This window comes from Ambystoma mexicanum, chromosome 1p (genome assembly GCF_040938575.1).
Source record: "Ambystoma mexicanum isolate Mex_15411 chromosome 1p, UKY_AmexF1_1, whole genome shotgun sequence".
Taxonomy (NCBI): Eukaryota; Metazoa; Chordata; class Amphibia; order Caudata; family Ambystomatidae; genus Ambystoma; species Ambystoma mexicanum.
This window is the reverse complement of record NC_090921.1, coordinates 1289354950-1289371833: the sequence shown is the minus strand read 5'-3', so window position 1 is coordinate 1289371833 and position 16884 is coordinate 1289354950. Positions and strand designations below refer to the sequence as shown.

At 44.5% G+C, this 16884-nt stretch overlaps 1 protein-coding gene across 7 annotated transcripts in view; it reads left to right on the top strand.

The window, feature by feature from the left end:
- POLD1 (DNA polymerase delta 1, catalytic subunit) overlaps nucleotides 1-16884 on the top strand; it is a 1263933-nt gene that overhangs the window by 917906 nt on the left and 329143 nt on the right. For 6 of the 7 annotated variants that reach the window (XM_069605393.1, XM_069605349.1, XM_069605354.1 and 3 more), the window contains one exon: nucleotides 1779-1931. The exons of the other annotated variant lie outside the window; for it this stretch is intronic. In XM_069605393.1, the coding sequence (XP_069461494.1) occupies nucleotides 1779-1931 (153 nt within the window). The remainder of the gene's footprint in view (nucleotides 1-1778; nucleotides 1932-16884) is intronic. 7 annotated transcript variants of the gene reach the window in all.

Genomic DNA, 16884 nt, shown 5'->3' with positions numbered 1-16884 from the left:
ATTGTATTACACACTTCTTTGCAGTAAATGAACCAACTGATGTGGAAATGAAGCCATTGTCTGCACCATGCCCCATAGAATTGTAATATTCAAAATGTTCCCATGTCACATAGTGGCATTATGAATGCTTTTGTTTTACAGTTTTGGGTACTGTGAAATATGTAAGTGCCACCTACCATTCTCTTAATAACTACATAATTGTACTATTGTACAGAAAACATATAATCAGGGAAATTAAAGTAGGCAAACATGGAACAGTATTACCAGAAAGTCTTCATAACATATCTGATTACCTTCATGCACAGAAATCATTGGTGTATTTTATGCTTTCTTCTTCCCCTATATGTATATTTATCATATGCTGTACGTGAACCCTTAGGAAAGTAGTGCAAGAACATATGACAAGCGTGCCGTACACAAAGATAGAACCTTTTCAATTGTTACTTCCTGATTGGTAGTGAAGAAAAGCACCTGGCCAATTTGTCAATCAACAAAACAGAGGGAGCCACACATGTGATGTCATCAGTGATGTCATTGATGAGGTTTGTGATGGCATCTTTGATATCATGGGTGTTAGTCCTTGCAGTGCACACTTGTGGCACGAGTTATGGTTGCTTAGCTTACAGGGTTTTTCCGGTTTTACCTGTAACCATAACGTCCCTGTAACGCTTGTCCATTGAATTGCATAGGTTTTTGCTAGTGCAACTTAACCATAACGTTCCTTTAACAACGTTTTTTGCCAGTGAAAATATATATATCCATGTAAGATCAGTTAATATTGTACAACCAGATACCTTTCATGCAACAGTAGTAGCTTTCCTATAGACTCTCCACTTTGCGCCTACAAATGAAATTGTCAAAGTATGGCTCACCCATGGGGCATCAATTTGATTCTGCATTTCCAACTAGGGGTAGACCAGCTGTGCTATGGCATCAGTGTCGATTTCAGAGAATGCCTATTCTGGTCCTTGTTGGAAGTTGAAAATAAGATAAAGGGGTATTTGAGAACTGGAAATGTGCTATTGTCGGACCCATTCATAGATTTTTCAGAAATGTGGTAACCTTGCCAAGACCCTTCATTTCTCAGATGTAAGTTGTCCTGATAATAGTAGCTTTGTTCATCCCTCAAGCCTAACTACCCTTAGATAGAAGTGTTTTTAACCCACAGGGTAACCAATATTTGAGTTAAATGATTTCCCCACTTCGAAAAAAACAACTATATGAAACTACTACCACTCAAGTGCTTGTTACTGTGATATATAGGGTAAGGCGGGCAATGGTCGACTGGGCAGGTCCCTGATACAGCTCAGTCTGCAGATGCGTGGGTCATCCTCCTCAGATTTTAGTTGCGGCACAATCCAGTTCATGGCTACCGGTGTCCAGACGGATTAAGTTCAAGGCTTTGTGCATTGTGCACCATGCTTTTTATGGTTTTGGCCCAGAATTCTTGCAGGAGAAATTTCACCGGTATGTGCTGGCTCGCTCCTTGAGGTCGGCAAATGCAGCTTGTATCTTGGTTCAACGTGATTGTGTGAGGGGGCTATCCTTTTCTATTGCAGCTGCATGGCTGTGGAACTCTCTGGCCATGCCTCTTTGTCTTATTGAGGATCATCTCAGCTTTAGGCGGGCTGTGTAAACTTGGCTTTTTTTCAGCCTAATTTCTGATTTTGGTCTTCGGTTTTCTCTGTCTGTCAGTATAGTTTTGCCTTAGTGCCATGATTCCCCTTGGCGTGAGCGTTTGTGCTTTATAAATGGTTTAACATAACTATGTCTTTCAGGGACCCGTCTGGTGCTGTGGAGCATGCCAAAGAAGTAATCTCTGACCTGCTCTGCAACCGGATTGACATCTCGCAGCTGGTGATCACCAAGGAGCTTACAAGGACAGCTGAGGAGTATGCTGGGAAACAGGCACATGTGGAGCTAGCCGAGAGGTAAATCTGGCAGTGGTATGTTATTGTATCCCAGCGTTGAAGTGCACAACCAGTCCGTTTCTGTCTGGCAGGTTCATGCTCTGCAGCCTCACTTGCCCTGCTTCCGTTTATCCATCACCACTGCCCTCTGGCCATGCAGCCTCCCCTGTATCACAGCCTCTGCTTCCTGTTGTGCCCTTAAGCCTTTTTTGTCCCAGATCCTCTCCTAGTCCAAGCCTCTTTTTGACAGCATCCCCCCTGTACCTTGGTTGGTCATGTACTATAATCCTTGCCTGTACCAGAATCTCTTCTGCCACTCTGCCTCCCCTGTGCCCTCAATCTCGCTGCCTCCTTGCTATGACATAGAAAGTGCTTCCCAGAGACTGAATTGTCTTGGAGACGCAATATAAAGTGACTTGCTTATGGTTTCACACAGTATAAGTATGCTGAGAGCCTTATTTGTGGCTCTCGTCGCTTATAGCGAAACACAAGAGGTGACGGCTGGAAGGTTTAGAATGAATGTTAACCTCTGGCATTGCTCTGGACAACCCTCCAGACCATTGTTCTTCGCCTGCTAAGGCATTACAGAAGGAGATAGACCATATGCAAATCCCACCTGGTCCAACCTCAAAAAGGGTAGTCCCAGACTGCTGGGTCGCATCCCTTCTGCACAAGACCACAAGCATGTTTCGGCCTTGTCGCTGTCATGACTGTTAGGCAGAATCCTGTGCAGTTCCCTTGGGGAACACTGCAAAAAGATTAACTACAGGAGTAAGCAGTAAACCCAATTGGTAGCAGTCTGCACCACCCAGATTTACCTGGTAGCTGTGGCTGAGCAGTCAGACCTCTCTCAAGAAGAGTAGGGCAGTATATAGAGTATACACAATAGGGCTAAAAACACAGTAGAGCAAACACAGTGACCAGAGCTTTGTATAAAAAGTATATAATTATTTATTTAAAACACACTTTAGGTAATATACTAGCACTCTAAATCAAAAGCAAGTTAAAACACAGTCAGGTAAAGCATACACACCTCCCTTAATAACTATTAGACAAGTCAGGATTAAAACACAACGATTTGTTAAACAGATGTGAGCGCATAACCTGATGGCACTCCAATAGTTCAGTTAAAGGGAGAGAAAAAGACAGAGCATAGAAATAAAACAGGTCTCAACACTTTGAGTTCTCAACAAGGGAATAAAGGCAGTATAGACTGTAGAGCCAAAGTTCATAGGCCAGGCCCACTTATAAGGGAGCAAAGCGAAATGTGCCCAGGATCACACGGTTTGAAAATGCACTAAAAGTCTTTGCAGAATGTTCAAAAGAAGTTGGGGCGATTCAAGAAGGTAAAGTTAGGTCTGGGACCAACCCAGTTGGCAAGCCAAGGATTTAAGGGTCACCTTGGGCAAACCGAAGAAAGGGAGGCCAGGCAGGACACAGTACCTTAAACAGAGAGGAAGCTACAGTGGTGCCAGTTGTTCCTGGCAGGGGTTGCAGTTTGTTGTTTCGACCAGGGGAGGAGACGAGCGTTCCTTTAATTTGCGGTCAAAGTGGTGAAGCTTGGCTATCCGGCCGCCGGGGGTGCTTGGCACGGGCGATTCGACCAAGAGACGACTTTGGAAAGCGAAAAGGGTGAACTGGTTGGTCCCACCAGCTCAGAGGAAGAAGACTCGTCCAGCAGAAGATCTTCTCTGGTCGTCGGGAAAGTGGTGAGGTAGTTGCAGCAGGGCTTCAACGGTGGTGTCATTGCAGATGGCTCAGCTTCTTCCCTCTTCGGATTCTTGGGTCCTGTGGCGACTTCTGAAGTTCCAGTCCCAAAGGCCCTGCTTTTATGCAGAAAAACCTCAATTCATCAGCCTAGCTGTCACTCAAACATGCTAAGTGGTGAGCCGGGCGGCTCACCACTGGGCCAATCAGAGTAGAGTGCGACTTGGGTTGCCGAGGCAATGCAGTCCAGGGTGCCAATTCCCCCCACCACCCCTCCTGTGGAACCCAGACACAGTGGCACCATTTGGAGGGCTTCTGTGGAGAAGCCCGCCAAAATAGTGTAACAAAGGGCTCGACCTTGGTCAGAGTTACAGAGACGGACACAAACGCCATTTTAGAAAAGAATTCTGGCAAAAAGACCCAACCGGGGATTTAATAAATAAATAAACCGGCGGTATCTTTAACATTGCACCAAAAAGTGGTGTGTTTAAAATCAATGGGAAAATCCCATAGAGAATATTTTCCGGTGGAATATTTCGTGTGGTAACCACTGCCACCAGCCAGAAACTCCACAAGGCGGGACTGGACAGTGCCTCCTTGAAAACAGACCCAGGGGCAATATAATTAACCCCTTCCAGTACTTCCACAATATGATGGTTTGTACTGGTTCTGTTCACAATTTAGGACTAGTAAAGTCAATGTTGACTTTACATGCCCTGGGAGACAATAGTCAGTCCCAGGGTATGGAGTCTATGTTTGGGGGGTCACTATGACACCCCTGTGTTACTGCACTGAGGGTGCTGGTAACACACACATGAAAAATAGATGATACCCTATGGAGTAGACAGAACACCCCATAGCCCATGAGCACACACAAAGTCAGACACTCAAATCATGCCTAAGAGTGGGAGGAAAAGAGACTCACTCTTAGGAAGGAAAAAAAAACAACCCCAAAAATCCAGCTAAGCTGCTGGGGGACTCACTAGGTTTGGGAAATTAGCCTTATAAGAGAATTCTCCCTAACACTGACCCTTGTCCCTGGCCCTCACTGGCAAGTCAGCCTTTCAGTTAGGGCCAGGTCAAAGGCCTTAAAACCTCATCCAAGACTCTCTTGGAGTCAGTCCTGGTACCTTAGGCGCCAGGCTCATAACTATCCTGAAGACCAACATTAGAATGGCGCTATTTACTTGGGACTATTTAGCTTGGAGGGGTTCAGCCAACATGGATGCACACATAGCTCAGTTACAAGCAACTGAGCTATGCGGTCTAGTCTTTTGGGTGTGGCAGGCCTGGGACTACTTTACCTGGACTACTTTGGGTGTGGCAGGCCTGGGACTATTTTACCTGGACTATTTTACCTGAGACTATTTAAACCACGCCCAAACAGCAGAACATGCTTTGCATTATTCTGCTGTGGGCAGCGTCACGCTCACCGTGTCCAGTTCTTTGATGCCAGCTTACCTGAAACCAAGGACCTGCAGAGAGAGAAAGAACACTACAAAATTTACCTCAAACAGTATCCTGTCTTCAATCCATCGCCGACTTCAGTTCCACACATCTGAAGCGACAAACTCCATCATCCGGCACCGCATGCATCCTGGAATACCATAACCTGGAAAGAGGAGAAAGAAAGACCGCATTAGTAAGCGTTTACTCATGTTTCCTCCCGAATGAAGAAAGCCACACAATTCTTACCTGGTTAGTCATCTCCTGGTCAGTATCATTGCTGGAACATTACGGAGCTTGGCGAGGAACATCGCAACCTGCAAGGAGAGAAAAGACACAGGTTAGCAATATAAAAGGCGAAACAGCGCCGCGCATTACTCACCGGACAGCATCGCACACACCGAGCTTTCGCCTACAGGCCCATGCTCATCTTCAAACTGCATGACAACACCAAAATACCTTTCCATACCTAAAAGGAAAGAAGCAAGACATTATTATTCGAACTAAGAGGAACATAAGAACTGCGCATAAAGACTGTAAAGCAGCAAACCTACGGCGTCCCAGCAGGCCTGGATTCCCATAGGAGGGGGGCTTGCACCAGTGAAGTAACTTGGTCACTGCTCGCCCCCCACATCTACACGCCCCTGCCACGAGGAGCAGGACGGAGAATCCACCTTTTACAATATTAAGGTGAGGAGAGGGCCCTAGGGGGCGGAAGGAGTTGAGGCGAAGGGAGGTGGGAAAACATAAAGACCATCTGGTATTGAATCCAGCTCTCCTATATTGAAGACCCCTCTTTAACCAGAGGCCTTACCAAGGGACCGGGAGAAGGTTTGAGAGTGCAAATCATCCAACCAGGGCTGGGTGGCGTCCCCGTGGATACCAGGTGAGCGTAACAGAACACAAAGCCTCAATAATATTATCCACCTGGGCGTCATGGAGACTTCAGAGACTGACCAGTTAGTTCAGTTGTTGGGACAATTACGCACTGAAGTACATTCAGCCAGGCAAGAAACCAATGCTCTTAGGAGGGATTTGATTGTTACTAAGGATCGTACCGATGAAATAAGTAGACAATTGCTCCAATCGCATGCAGGACAGACCCCATTGCCTGGTAACATTCCGCCAGCACCTGTACCAACTTCTTTCACCAATCCAGTACAAATAACCCTTACTGGGGCAGTTCCTTTATGTCCACCTGAACGATTTACTGGGGACCCCAAGAAGTACGCAACGTTCATGAACCAGTGTCGTCTTCATTTCCTTTGCAGACCTGGGGCTTTTCCTAACGACCAAGCGCGGGTTGCTTTTGTCTGGTCATATCTGAGTGGCAGTGCTGCGGATTGGTAGGTACCATTGGTAAATCAGGATAACCCGTTGTTACATGACTTTGGGGGTTTCCAGATGGAAATGGAAAAACTCTTTGCTCGTCATACCCAAGGTCAAGCATTAGAAAACAAACTTTTGTCACTCCGTCAAGGAAGTCGAGACTTGCTTAATATATAGCAACATTTAACAGACTAGTTGTAGAAGCTGGGTGTCCTGAGGAAAAAAGGACCGCACTATTTCACCGGGGTCTACGAGGGGAACTGAAGGATGTCCTTGCTCGAGTGGTTAACCCACCTAAAGACTGGAGAATTCATCAACCTTGTGGTGCAATTAGATCACAAATTACAAGACCGAAAAGCGGACCGGATAAGGTTAGACACTCGAGCTGTGTATGTCCGGTCAAAGGATAATTTTCTACGTACATTCGAAAACACGGTAGAACCCATGCAAATCGGAGGTGTACAGCCCCCTTTAACTAAAACTGAAAGAGACAAGAGAAGGCAACAGCAATTATGCTTATATTGCGGAAAATCAGGCCACTTCCTCAAAGAATGTCCAGTGAAACCACCAAGGAGAACTGTTGGTGCCACAGAGAAGGAAGATAAGAACAAGGGGTCGGAAAACTACCAAGCCCAGCAAGCGTAGAGGTCCGCTTGTCGAGCGAGAAGGATGAGCCACAGGCCTCACACTTTGCATTACCAGTAATTTTGATCAATCACCAACAACCGTCTCAGATGCATGCTGTCGAAGCATACATAGACAGCGGAGCAGTTGGGAATTATGTAGACCAAGATCTGGCAGCAGAGATGGGGCTTCCCTTATGCTCTAAGTGGACTACTGAAAAAGTTACTAATGTTGATGGGACAGAAATATCTTCCGGACCAGTAACCCAATGTATAGCAGCACTAACCCTACTGTGCCAGGATGGACACCGAGAATCTTTTGCATTCGATCTCATCAAAGCTCCTCAGTTTCGACTAATCTTAGGGATGCCATGGTTAGTAGCTAACAACCCTCTAATAGATTGGCGTGCCAAGATGTTGGCCTTTTCCGATGATTGTGCTCACACCTGTTATTACCAAGAAAGGGGGAAAACAGACTGATGTACATCTTCTACTCCCAGTGCAGCGGCAATTGTACTAGGTGTGACCAGTACTCTACCAAATGAATACCAAGATTTTCAAGACTTATTCCAGAAAGAACAAGCCAATACTCTACCACTGCACAGGCCCTACGATTGTCAGATCGACCTCATACCTGGTGCGCAAATTCCTTGTGGTTGAATCTATGCACTTATTGAACCAGAAAACGTCCATTTGAAATCTTATCTTCATCAGTACCTGGCAAATGGATTTATCCGCCCATCTAAATCACCGGCAGCCAGTCCCTTATTCTTCGTACCAAAGAAGGAAGGAGATTTGAGGACTTGCCTCGACTATCGCGCATTGAACCAGATCACAGTAAAAAAAACGTTATCCACTGCCTCTTGTTCCTGAATTATTGGATCAAGTCAAAGACGCCCAAATGTATACCAAACTGGACCTTAGGGGGGTGTACCATCTTGTTTTAGTAAAGAAAGGAGACGAATGGAAAACCGCCTTTCGTACCACATACGGCTTGTATGAATACCAGGTAATGCCTTTTTGACTTTGCAACGCTCCTGCTGCATTCCAGTACTTTATGAATGATGTTTTGCGGGAGTTAATCGACGTTTGCGCCCTGGTTTACATTGATGACATCTTGGTGTATTCTGCTACAAAAGACCATGTCAGGCATGCTTGCTCCGTCCTTACTAAACTCCGCCAACATAAACAGTATGCTAAACTCGAAAAATGCTCTTTTCATGTCATCGAAGTGGAGTTCCTCGGTTTTATCCTCACACCAAAAGGTATCAGAATGGATAGGCACAAGGTAGATGCCGTTCTTAACTGGCTGTCACTAACTTCATTTAAAGGAATCCAGAGTATGGTGGGCTTTGCAAACTTTTACCGGCGATTCATCCCAGATTTTTCGCAAATAGTGCATCCAATTACATCACTATTCAGAAAAAATAATAAAAAGTTCAATTGGACCGAAGAAGCAAAGAAGGCCTTTCAAGAACTTAAGAAAAAATGCACTTCTGCTCCAGTTCTACGGCATCCTCGCCCAGACCTCCTTTATATAGTTGAAACAGATGCCTCTAGCATGGCTATGGAAGCTGTTCCCTCACAAAGGGACCCAGGAGCTGGCCAGTTACACCCTGTGGCCTTCTGGTCACAAAAATTCTCACCTCTCAAACTCAATTATGCGTTCACAGACAAAGAACTCTTGGCTATAAAATCAGCTTTCAAGGCATGGCAACACTCACTATCTCCTTGGTGCTAGACATACTGTCATGGTCATAACTGATCATCGAAACCTGCAATACCTAAAAACAGCAAAGGCTCAATCATCCCGTCAAATGCGGTGTTCTCTTTTCTTTGCCGAATATGACTATGTCATCACCTACCGGCCAGGAGTCCGAAACGGAAAGGCTGACGTCTTGTCCCGCATAGGTGTTGATGAAAAGGTATACATGACTCCATATCCCGTGGCATGAATTGTTGTCGTGACACATGCCGACTCTGAGTAGATGGTAACACACTACCCTTGAGAGGCTCCCAATGCCTCAATGAGAGGTCTGCAGCCTGAGCTGAATGATGCATAGGTGATCTTTTCATGATCAAACTGTCATGCTCCCCCGCTCCCCTTTAACGCGCACCTCTGCCGCCCCTGTAGGTCTCCGTCCCTTCTCCTGGTGAATTGTTGATGACCCATCAACATATAGTATCTATCCTGTCAATTCACTGTCTCTAGTTTTAGATTTACCCTCCTTCACCCTTGTATGTAGCACAGTAATTAATTTTTAGGTCATGAGTGGATGACTCAAATGTGGCATGATTTCCCGTCCTACACCTTACTGTATGTAAAGGTTTAGATATTTTATAATCTCATATGCAGATAATCTGAGTTGTCAAGGTCGATTTAGATCTTTCCAAAATGGTGAACAGTGAATGTTCCATAAACGAAGTAAATGAGCACCCCATGACAATTCTGAAACGTTTCGCTATCTCAAATGCAGCCAATGCGAGTGCTTGTTCGCATGCGAACAGTCCATGCATGACTGACTGGAGCGTCCCACTATAATAAGCCAATGGCTTGTGGCCCATTGTGCTCTTTTGGTTCAATACTGCTGTCATGTGCAGTCCATCAGAGTGGGAAAATACATAAAACTCTTGTGTATAATCCAGAGTTGGCCGTACAAATAGCTTCTTTCAAGTCTTCAAATTGTCTATTAATTTCCTCAGTCCATTCCAATTTACCATTTTGTGTCTTCTGTCCTTCTCTGAGACTTTGTAACAGTGGCCTTTTGTAGGCTGCGTAGTCTAGGATCCATACCCTACAATAATTACATAAACCCAAAAACCTGCATTTCCTTGACAGTACTAGGCCTGGGGGTGGTGCATATTTCCGCCGCCCTAGCTGGTAATATTTTGTTCCCGTTTGCAGAAATAAGTTGCCCCAAGTATAGTACCTCCTGTTGGCAGTATTGTAGCTTCTTGTAATCTGACTTGTACCCTTTGTGAGCCAGTAATTGCAATAATGCAATATAATCCCTCCTGTACTGATGATCATTTTAACTACATACCAGCAGATCATCCACATACTGGATGATTGTGCTAGGCACCTGAATATTTCCCAAGTCGGCATGCAGGACTCTATTGAAAATACTTGGACTTTCACAGTACCCTTGAGGCAATCTTGTGTGCTCGAAGCGCCATTGACCAATGCGTAAACGCAGTGAGATACCATGAATCCGGGTGGAGTAGGATTGAGAAGAACGCATTCTTCAGATCCACCATAGTGAAGTATATCGCTGTCTTGGGAATGCTACATAGGATTGTCACCGGATTTGGAACTACCAGAAACTCCTTCTGCACCACGTCATTAAGAGGACTTAGATCCTGGATCATCCACCGGCTACCCCCTGTCTCTTTCTTGACTGGGTATATGGCCGTATTACACGGGGACGTGGATGGCACAATGATCCTTTGCTCTAATAGAGCCTGACTAATGCCTTTTATCCGTTCCTCTGCTTCCCTTGACAACGGATCCTGCCTCACCATCGGGAGTACTGCTCCTGACTTCACTGTAATCTACTGGGGTCACATGTCTCTGTAACCCAACATCATGTGGATTAACAGTCCAGAATTCTGCTGGCACCTATCGCATGTGCTCCTCAAAAAATAAAGACGGGCTCAGCACTGCCATCAGAGGGCACTGTACCTTCCTATACTGCACCATATCATCACAGGGGATGCAGATTTCCAAAATGATCCCCCCATTTTGCTCACTATCCTCAAATAACTCATCAGTCATTTCCTTCAATTGTACTGTCGGGCCTACACATAGTACTGTGTGCCACTTGCACGCATCCTGATCTGTTCTAATCAGGACTACTCTTTTGTCCGGCACTACTAGTCCTTGCAAATCTAATGACAATATTGTCCCCGTGACCATCTTTGGTCAGAAAATAAAATCTGTGGGTACTCGCCAACGTTTTGTCGCATTTTGAGGCACTGTTTTTTCTAGTTCCTTGATGCAATAGACAAATATGTCCAGGACCACAGGAACCCCACGGACTACTGACTCCCTTGCCATTGCATTGACTATTACCATTGCTAGAGTTACACACATCCCTGGAGTGGAACACACTGCCTCTTGATCTGTGAATGATAAAGATATAGTTACATTTAGTTTACTGAGCAGATCACTACCCAACAAGTTAACAGGGGAACTCTCTGAATATAACAAGGGGGCTCGTACTACCTTCCCTCCCACTTTTATATCCAAATCCTCAGTGTATGGAACCGTAGAAATAGCCCCAGTGAATCCCTGCGTGTCAAGAGTTTTACCTGATTATGGAAATTTCCCCCTCATAATGCATGATTTAGTTGCACCTGAATCTACCATAAATATAAATTGCTTCTTTACTATTTCCACCTCCACCAAGGGCTCCTCTTCAGGGTGTGCGGTTTTCAATAGGATTGGACTTGCGAGTGCCCTCTACGGGCTGTCCTAATCAGAATATGCATTTGTCCCAGGGAATGAAAAAGGGCCGCCCCGCCAGTGTAACTCCTTGGAAAGGGGCTCCTGTTCCCACTGCCATCCTGTTAATCTGTGTTCCCTCACCCTGCTGCAGTGGTTGCCCCATAAGGGAACTAATTTTGACTACCTCGCCCAAATTGCAGGTGTGCCATTCCTTAAGGCCCTTGGAGTCCCTGCCCTGGAGGTGATGGCCCATAATTAAATCCCGTCCCAGGCCTGTTCTTGCATTCCCTTGAGAATTGCCACCATCTGCAGCAATACCAGCACTGTGATGTTCCCAATCCTCCTGACTGGGGCCCTATCCCCTCAAAGCCTCCTGCTCTTGCCCCTGTCCTCCTTCGCCTCATAGTGCCATAATTGTGGCATTCACAATCTGTTGAGTGTCTCCTGTCTTTTCCCCCTGAGCCGGTGCCGTCACTGGTGCTTGGACAACAACCTTATTTAGTTTCTTTTCCACTAGTTTTGCCTCGTCCGTTTGCCGCATCTGGGCGGTCTCCCTGTCCCGCTCCTTGATTCTTTTACAATGGTGGACTATTATACTTTGTATCTCCGCCCACCCTTTGGCTTTAACTCCCACAATTTTATCTAGTGCCTTCTGGACCTCTTTCGGTAATCCCCTCTTTATGATCAAATAGAAAAATGCTACTGAGTGGTCCCATTGACCTCCTGTCTCAACTCTCCACATTTCCTGTATTTTAAGAATAAACCTCAATGGGTCCTCATCACACATTGTGCATCCCCAATCCTTGCCCTTCATTAAAGGCTGCTCCATCATGTTCATGATGTGCATGACCTAACCCCAGGGTACTCGGCACATGCCCATATGTCTCCAGCTGGTCCCCAACTATGGCGACCAGTAAACTCTTAAGGTCTCCGGATGCTAAAGCTACCCCTGCTGTTTGTTTTTCAAATTCATAGATCCATTCATTGACTCCAGCTGTAAGCTGGTGGAGAGCTTTAATCAAATTAATTTTGTCCATTTGAGGCCATGGCACATACTGCGTTATCCCTACTCCTTTATGTATAAGAGGCATCTGCATGTCTATTTTGTTTTCTACCCCTTTAGTATTCTTCTGATCGTGTACTACCACCATTAAATGTGATCTGTTCTACTCGCTGCCTCTTGTGGCGGGGATGGGTTTCTCGCTGCCTCTTCTCCTTGATCTCTTTCTTGCCCTGCCTCTTCATTATTTCTGCCACCTTGATCGTCCCATTCATTTTCCCTTGCTTGTTCTACTTCTTGTCCAAGGAACATGCATACCCTGTCCCTACACAAACCTTTCTTATTGTCTCAGAGTTGAGTCTAACCAAAAATATCTACTGACTTTTTCTTCACCAGTGCCCTTATATCTTGTGGCACTTCTTCAGGTTCTTGTAACCTGATTAACCTTTCCCGCAATGCTCATATCTACTTTGAACCCCCCGAGTACACTGATGCTACGGGCATGTCAGCGCTTGTGGATGTGTTATATGAAGGTGCAAAAGCTCTCGTGCTTTCCCCATTCCCCCAACCCCAGTTGCTAATCCTGATCATCCTGTTGACACTCTCTCTACCACTGGAGGCTTATAGAATGGATTTGTGTACCCTACTGCAGTTTTAGGCATTATGAGGTATATCCCCTTACATTGGATCTATTTTTCATCTCCCTGATTTTTCATATCCTCGAATAATTGCCAGGGATCTAGAATCCTTTTTATGTGTAATTTTTTCCCCTTAAATTTTGCTGCTAACAAGATGGACATTTTTTCTAGCATGTTTTTGTTATGGGAGCCCTGCTCTGGCCAGGAGCAGGACATCCTCCCTTCCTTTGTTTCCAATACCCATTGTTTATGATATTTGTCTATCCTGTCACAATAGTGTCAGGGCCCTATGCATATGTTTTATTGGGGTTTCTTCCCTCATAATGTTGGGTGCGTCCCTAATGCTTCACTTCGACCTTGCTGCTATGCCACGCACGCTGCTGCTTGTTACATAAAAATACAGATCAACCCACTTTTTCCCCCACCCTCCTTTATTATTTTCCACTTTGTTTTTACACACACACTGCGACTCATCCACCTTCCTTCCTTTTTTACCACAAAAGACAGCAAGAGAAAATATGCAAAAATAATTGACTATCCAGGCCCATGCCTTATACCAAGCCACTACTTTTTTTCCCTCATGTCCTTGTAGTACCACCTTCCCAGCTTTTCTTAACATGCTTGAGGATCCTATTGCTTTTATCGTCATAAAAGAATTCTGCGTAGTACTACCTTCTCAACCTGTTATGGCTGAGGATCCCTTACTGTGTCTTTATATGCTGAGGCTCCCGTTCTTATGAGGCTCCCTTTTTCCATTATAAAAAGTAGAAAAACAGAAATGTGCAACAATTTCAATACATAACCGACCTCCTATCCAATCTATACCTCAACGCATCACCTGAAATCCTGTCCAATCTATACCATAACACATCACCAAAAATCCTATTCAATCTGTCATTAACCTTGTACTTCATCCATTCACACCAACATACTATCATACCTATATGTCCCCTTGTTGTTATCTTTTACAAGAACCTACTCACATGTACGTGTCCGCCCGAGTTTCCTCCGTTACGAGGTCCCAATATTGGCCTGTCTTTCTCTCTGGAGCCACGCCCCACTTCAGTGAGCAGAGAGGATTTCTTTTTAAATGGCTCCTACTAAAACTGCTCAGGAAACGTGTTTTTTTTTTAATTTGGAGGACCGGTCACTGTAGATCGGCATGACTCCTTCCTGGTGACTAGGCCTGGGCCTTCGCAAAGTACGGAGGAAAACTGTCGGATCATGTCGGGATAGTCGCCACTTGTAAGGGTGTTCCTAATTATGCTCACACCAGAATAAATGCACCCCTCTAGGGAAAGAAGGACAAATGTCTATCTTGTAAGGATAACAAGTTTAATATTACAATAATTAAGATGGTAGCAAAGGAATCTGCTGCCTGAATGGTTTTCTTCTGTCCCTCTTCCGTTCGTTCCTGCCAAAGGGGTGCTAGGAAGGAGTTTATATAGGCCTGTCCTGCTGTAGTGGCGTCACTGGATAAGGGCCATGGCTTCATCCCAATCTGTCCTCCTTGCATTATAGGCATGCTCCAGAACCTTCTCTTCTTCATTGTCAGCAGTTTTGTCAGAGCATGCTGTTCTACATAGTTCTACCTTACACAGAAACACACTGCAGCTCTGCAGACTTTTGCAAACCTTGAGGCCGAGCCCCAGGAAAAACAAAACATTTATTAACAGTTTTCATTAATTCTATCCGTATTTCACTCCTCCTATTAACATTATTTGGGCCTGTAGGTTCCCCCCACACTTAATACTTATAATATGTCCCATTTCAGCATTTTGTTGCACAGAGCATGTCAATCCCATTTTTAGCCTGCATGGACCCTTGACGGACAGTACACACTGGTGAGTCAGTTTGTGTGCACTGCCAGTGCTAGCCTAAGTGGCGAACACTGCAGAAGCGCCTGTAGTCCATTTTTAGCACAGGCCACATTCCCCCTGGGGGGGTGGGGAGTTTTTGACTCGTACTGCACTAAGATTTTACAATGAATAGGATCTGACATTACTAATCTATCCATCTAATAGTTAATTGTGCTTTATATTTAAACAATAAGTGCCTTCTTCAGTGCCTGCCCATGTCCTCCTTCAGTGCCTGCCCATGTCTGTGTATGTGATTATATCTGCACGAGAGAGCCTTCCCAGTCCCCCTCCTCCCCCCTAGTCCTTTATAGCGCCTAAAAGAGGTCTTGCATAACTAAAGCGGTTGGGTGCTTCCCAACAACTGGAAAGTCGAAAATCCCCCAAGGTATTGGGCACCACTACCCCTGTGGTGGATATAACAGAAGGCCAACAAGCCCACACAAGTTAGGATACTTTTACCTTGTATCTAGGGGAGATTTTATAAATGGGAATGTATGGAGATTTTGCAAACCAAGTACACTAGTAGGAACACACAGAAATTGTGCAGACTGGAAATGTACTCTTTGCAAACTCAGACTGTACTGGATTTCTGGATTAGGGAATGTGTAATAGTAAACTGGAAGTATACTGGATTTGTGTACACTGGTATACCAAGATAAAACGCTGGCATTGTAAAATGTGATGCATAGTGCAAACTGGGAACAACTGGAGCTGTGCAACTGGAATTTTACAAACTGTATATTAGGATTGTGTAACTGGTTGCATATTGAAATTATGTAACCATGAATTTTGATTTCGAGGGGATTGGGTCCTCCAAGGGATTCCATATCTATGACAGGTAATGTCCGCAGCTCTGCTGCGGACATTACCTGTCATAGATATGGAATACGTCATCGGACCATCCCATCGAAAGAACGTTACCAGGTAAGAAAGTAACTTGTTCTTTGCTTTTGTTCAAACTGAGTTGTTAAACTGGAAATATATTGTAATTGTGCAAACGGCAGTATACTGGCTTTGGCAGACCAGGAATACATTGGCATTTCTGAACTGGAAGTATACTGGCGCTGCGATGACTGGAAATATAAAGGGATTTTACAAATTGGGACTATACTGAAATTGTATTAGAATATAACTTGGATTTTGTGATTCCAGGTTTGACCACCACAGAATAATTCCAGTTTTCCCTCTACCAATATATTTCTAGTTTTGTAAACTTGAATTCTACTTGGACTGTGCAAAATGGAATATATATTAAGATTATGCTGCGGTATGCTAGGGTTGTTGTTAAACTGGAAATAACATGGGTTGTCAAACTGAGAGGTTACTGCAATTGTGAAATTGGCAATATGGTTGAATCAATTGGGAATATGCTGGGATTATGCAAATTAGAGTATACTGGAAGTGTTAAACTGGAATAATATTGAGATTGCCTTAAGGGTGGTTCTATTTGGATTGTGTGAACTGGGACTGTCAAATTGGACATGTTTTATGCTTGTAAAACTGGGAATATAGGGTATGCTCAATGTGGGAGTATGGAGGCATTGTGTCTAACAAATGTGCAAACTTCTATTATATTGTCAAACTGAATATACATTGCATGGACAAACTGGGAATATACTGGGAATGACCATACTGAAAGTATACTAGAATTGTGTTATGGGATATTGCGCAAAATAGGAAAATGTTAAGAATGTACATCTGGAAATAAAGGATTTATCAAACTGACGTTTTACCCAGATCATATAATGAGAAATATACTGGCAGAGGGAAACTGTTCTACTGTGATGATGAAACTGGGAATATACTAGAGTTTTAAAAACTGGGATTATGTTGTGACTGACAAACCTGGAATATACTTCATATTGTTCTGGGATTCTCACACTGGGAATGTACTGGACTTGTGTAAACCGGGAATGTACTGAGTT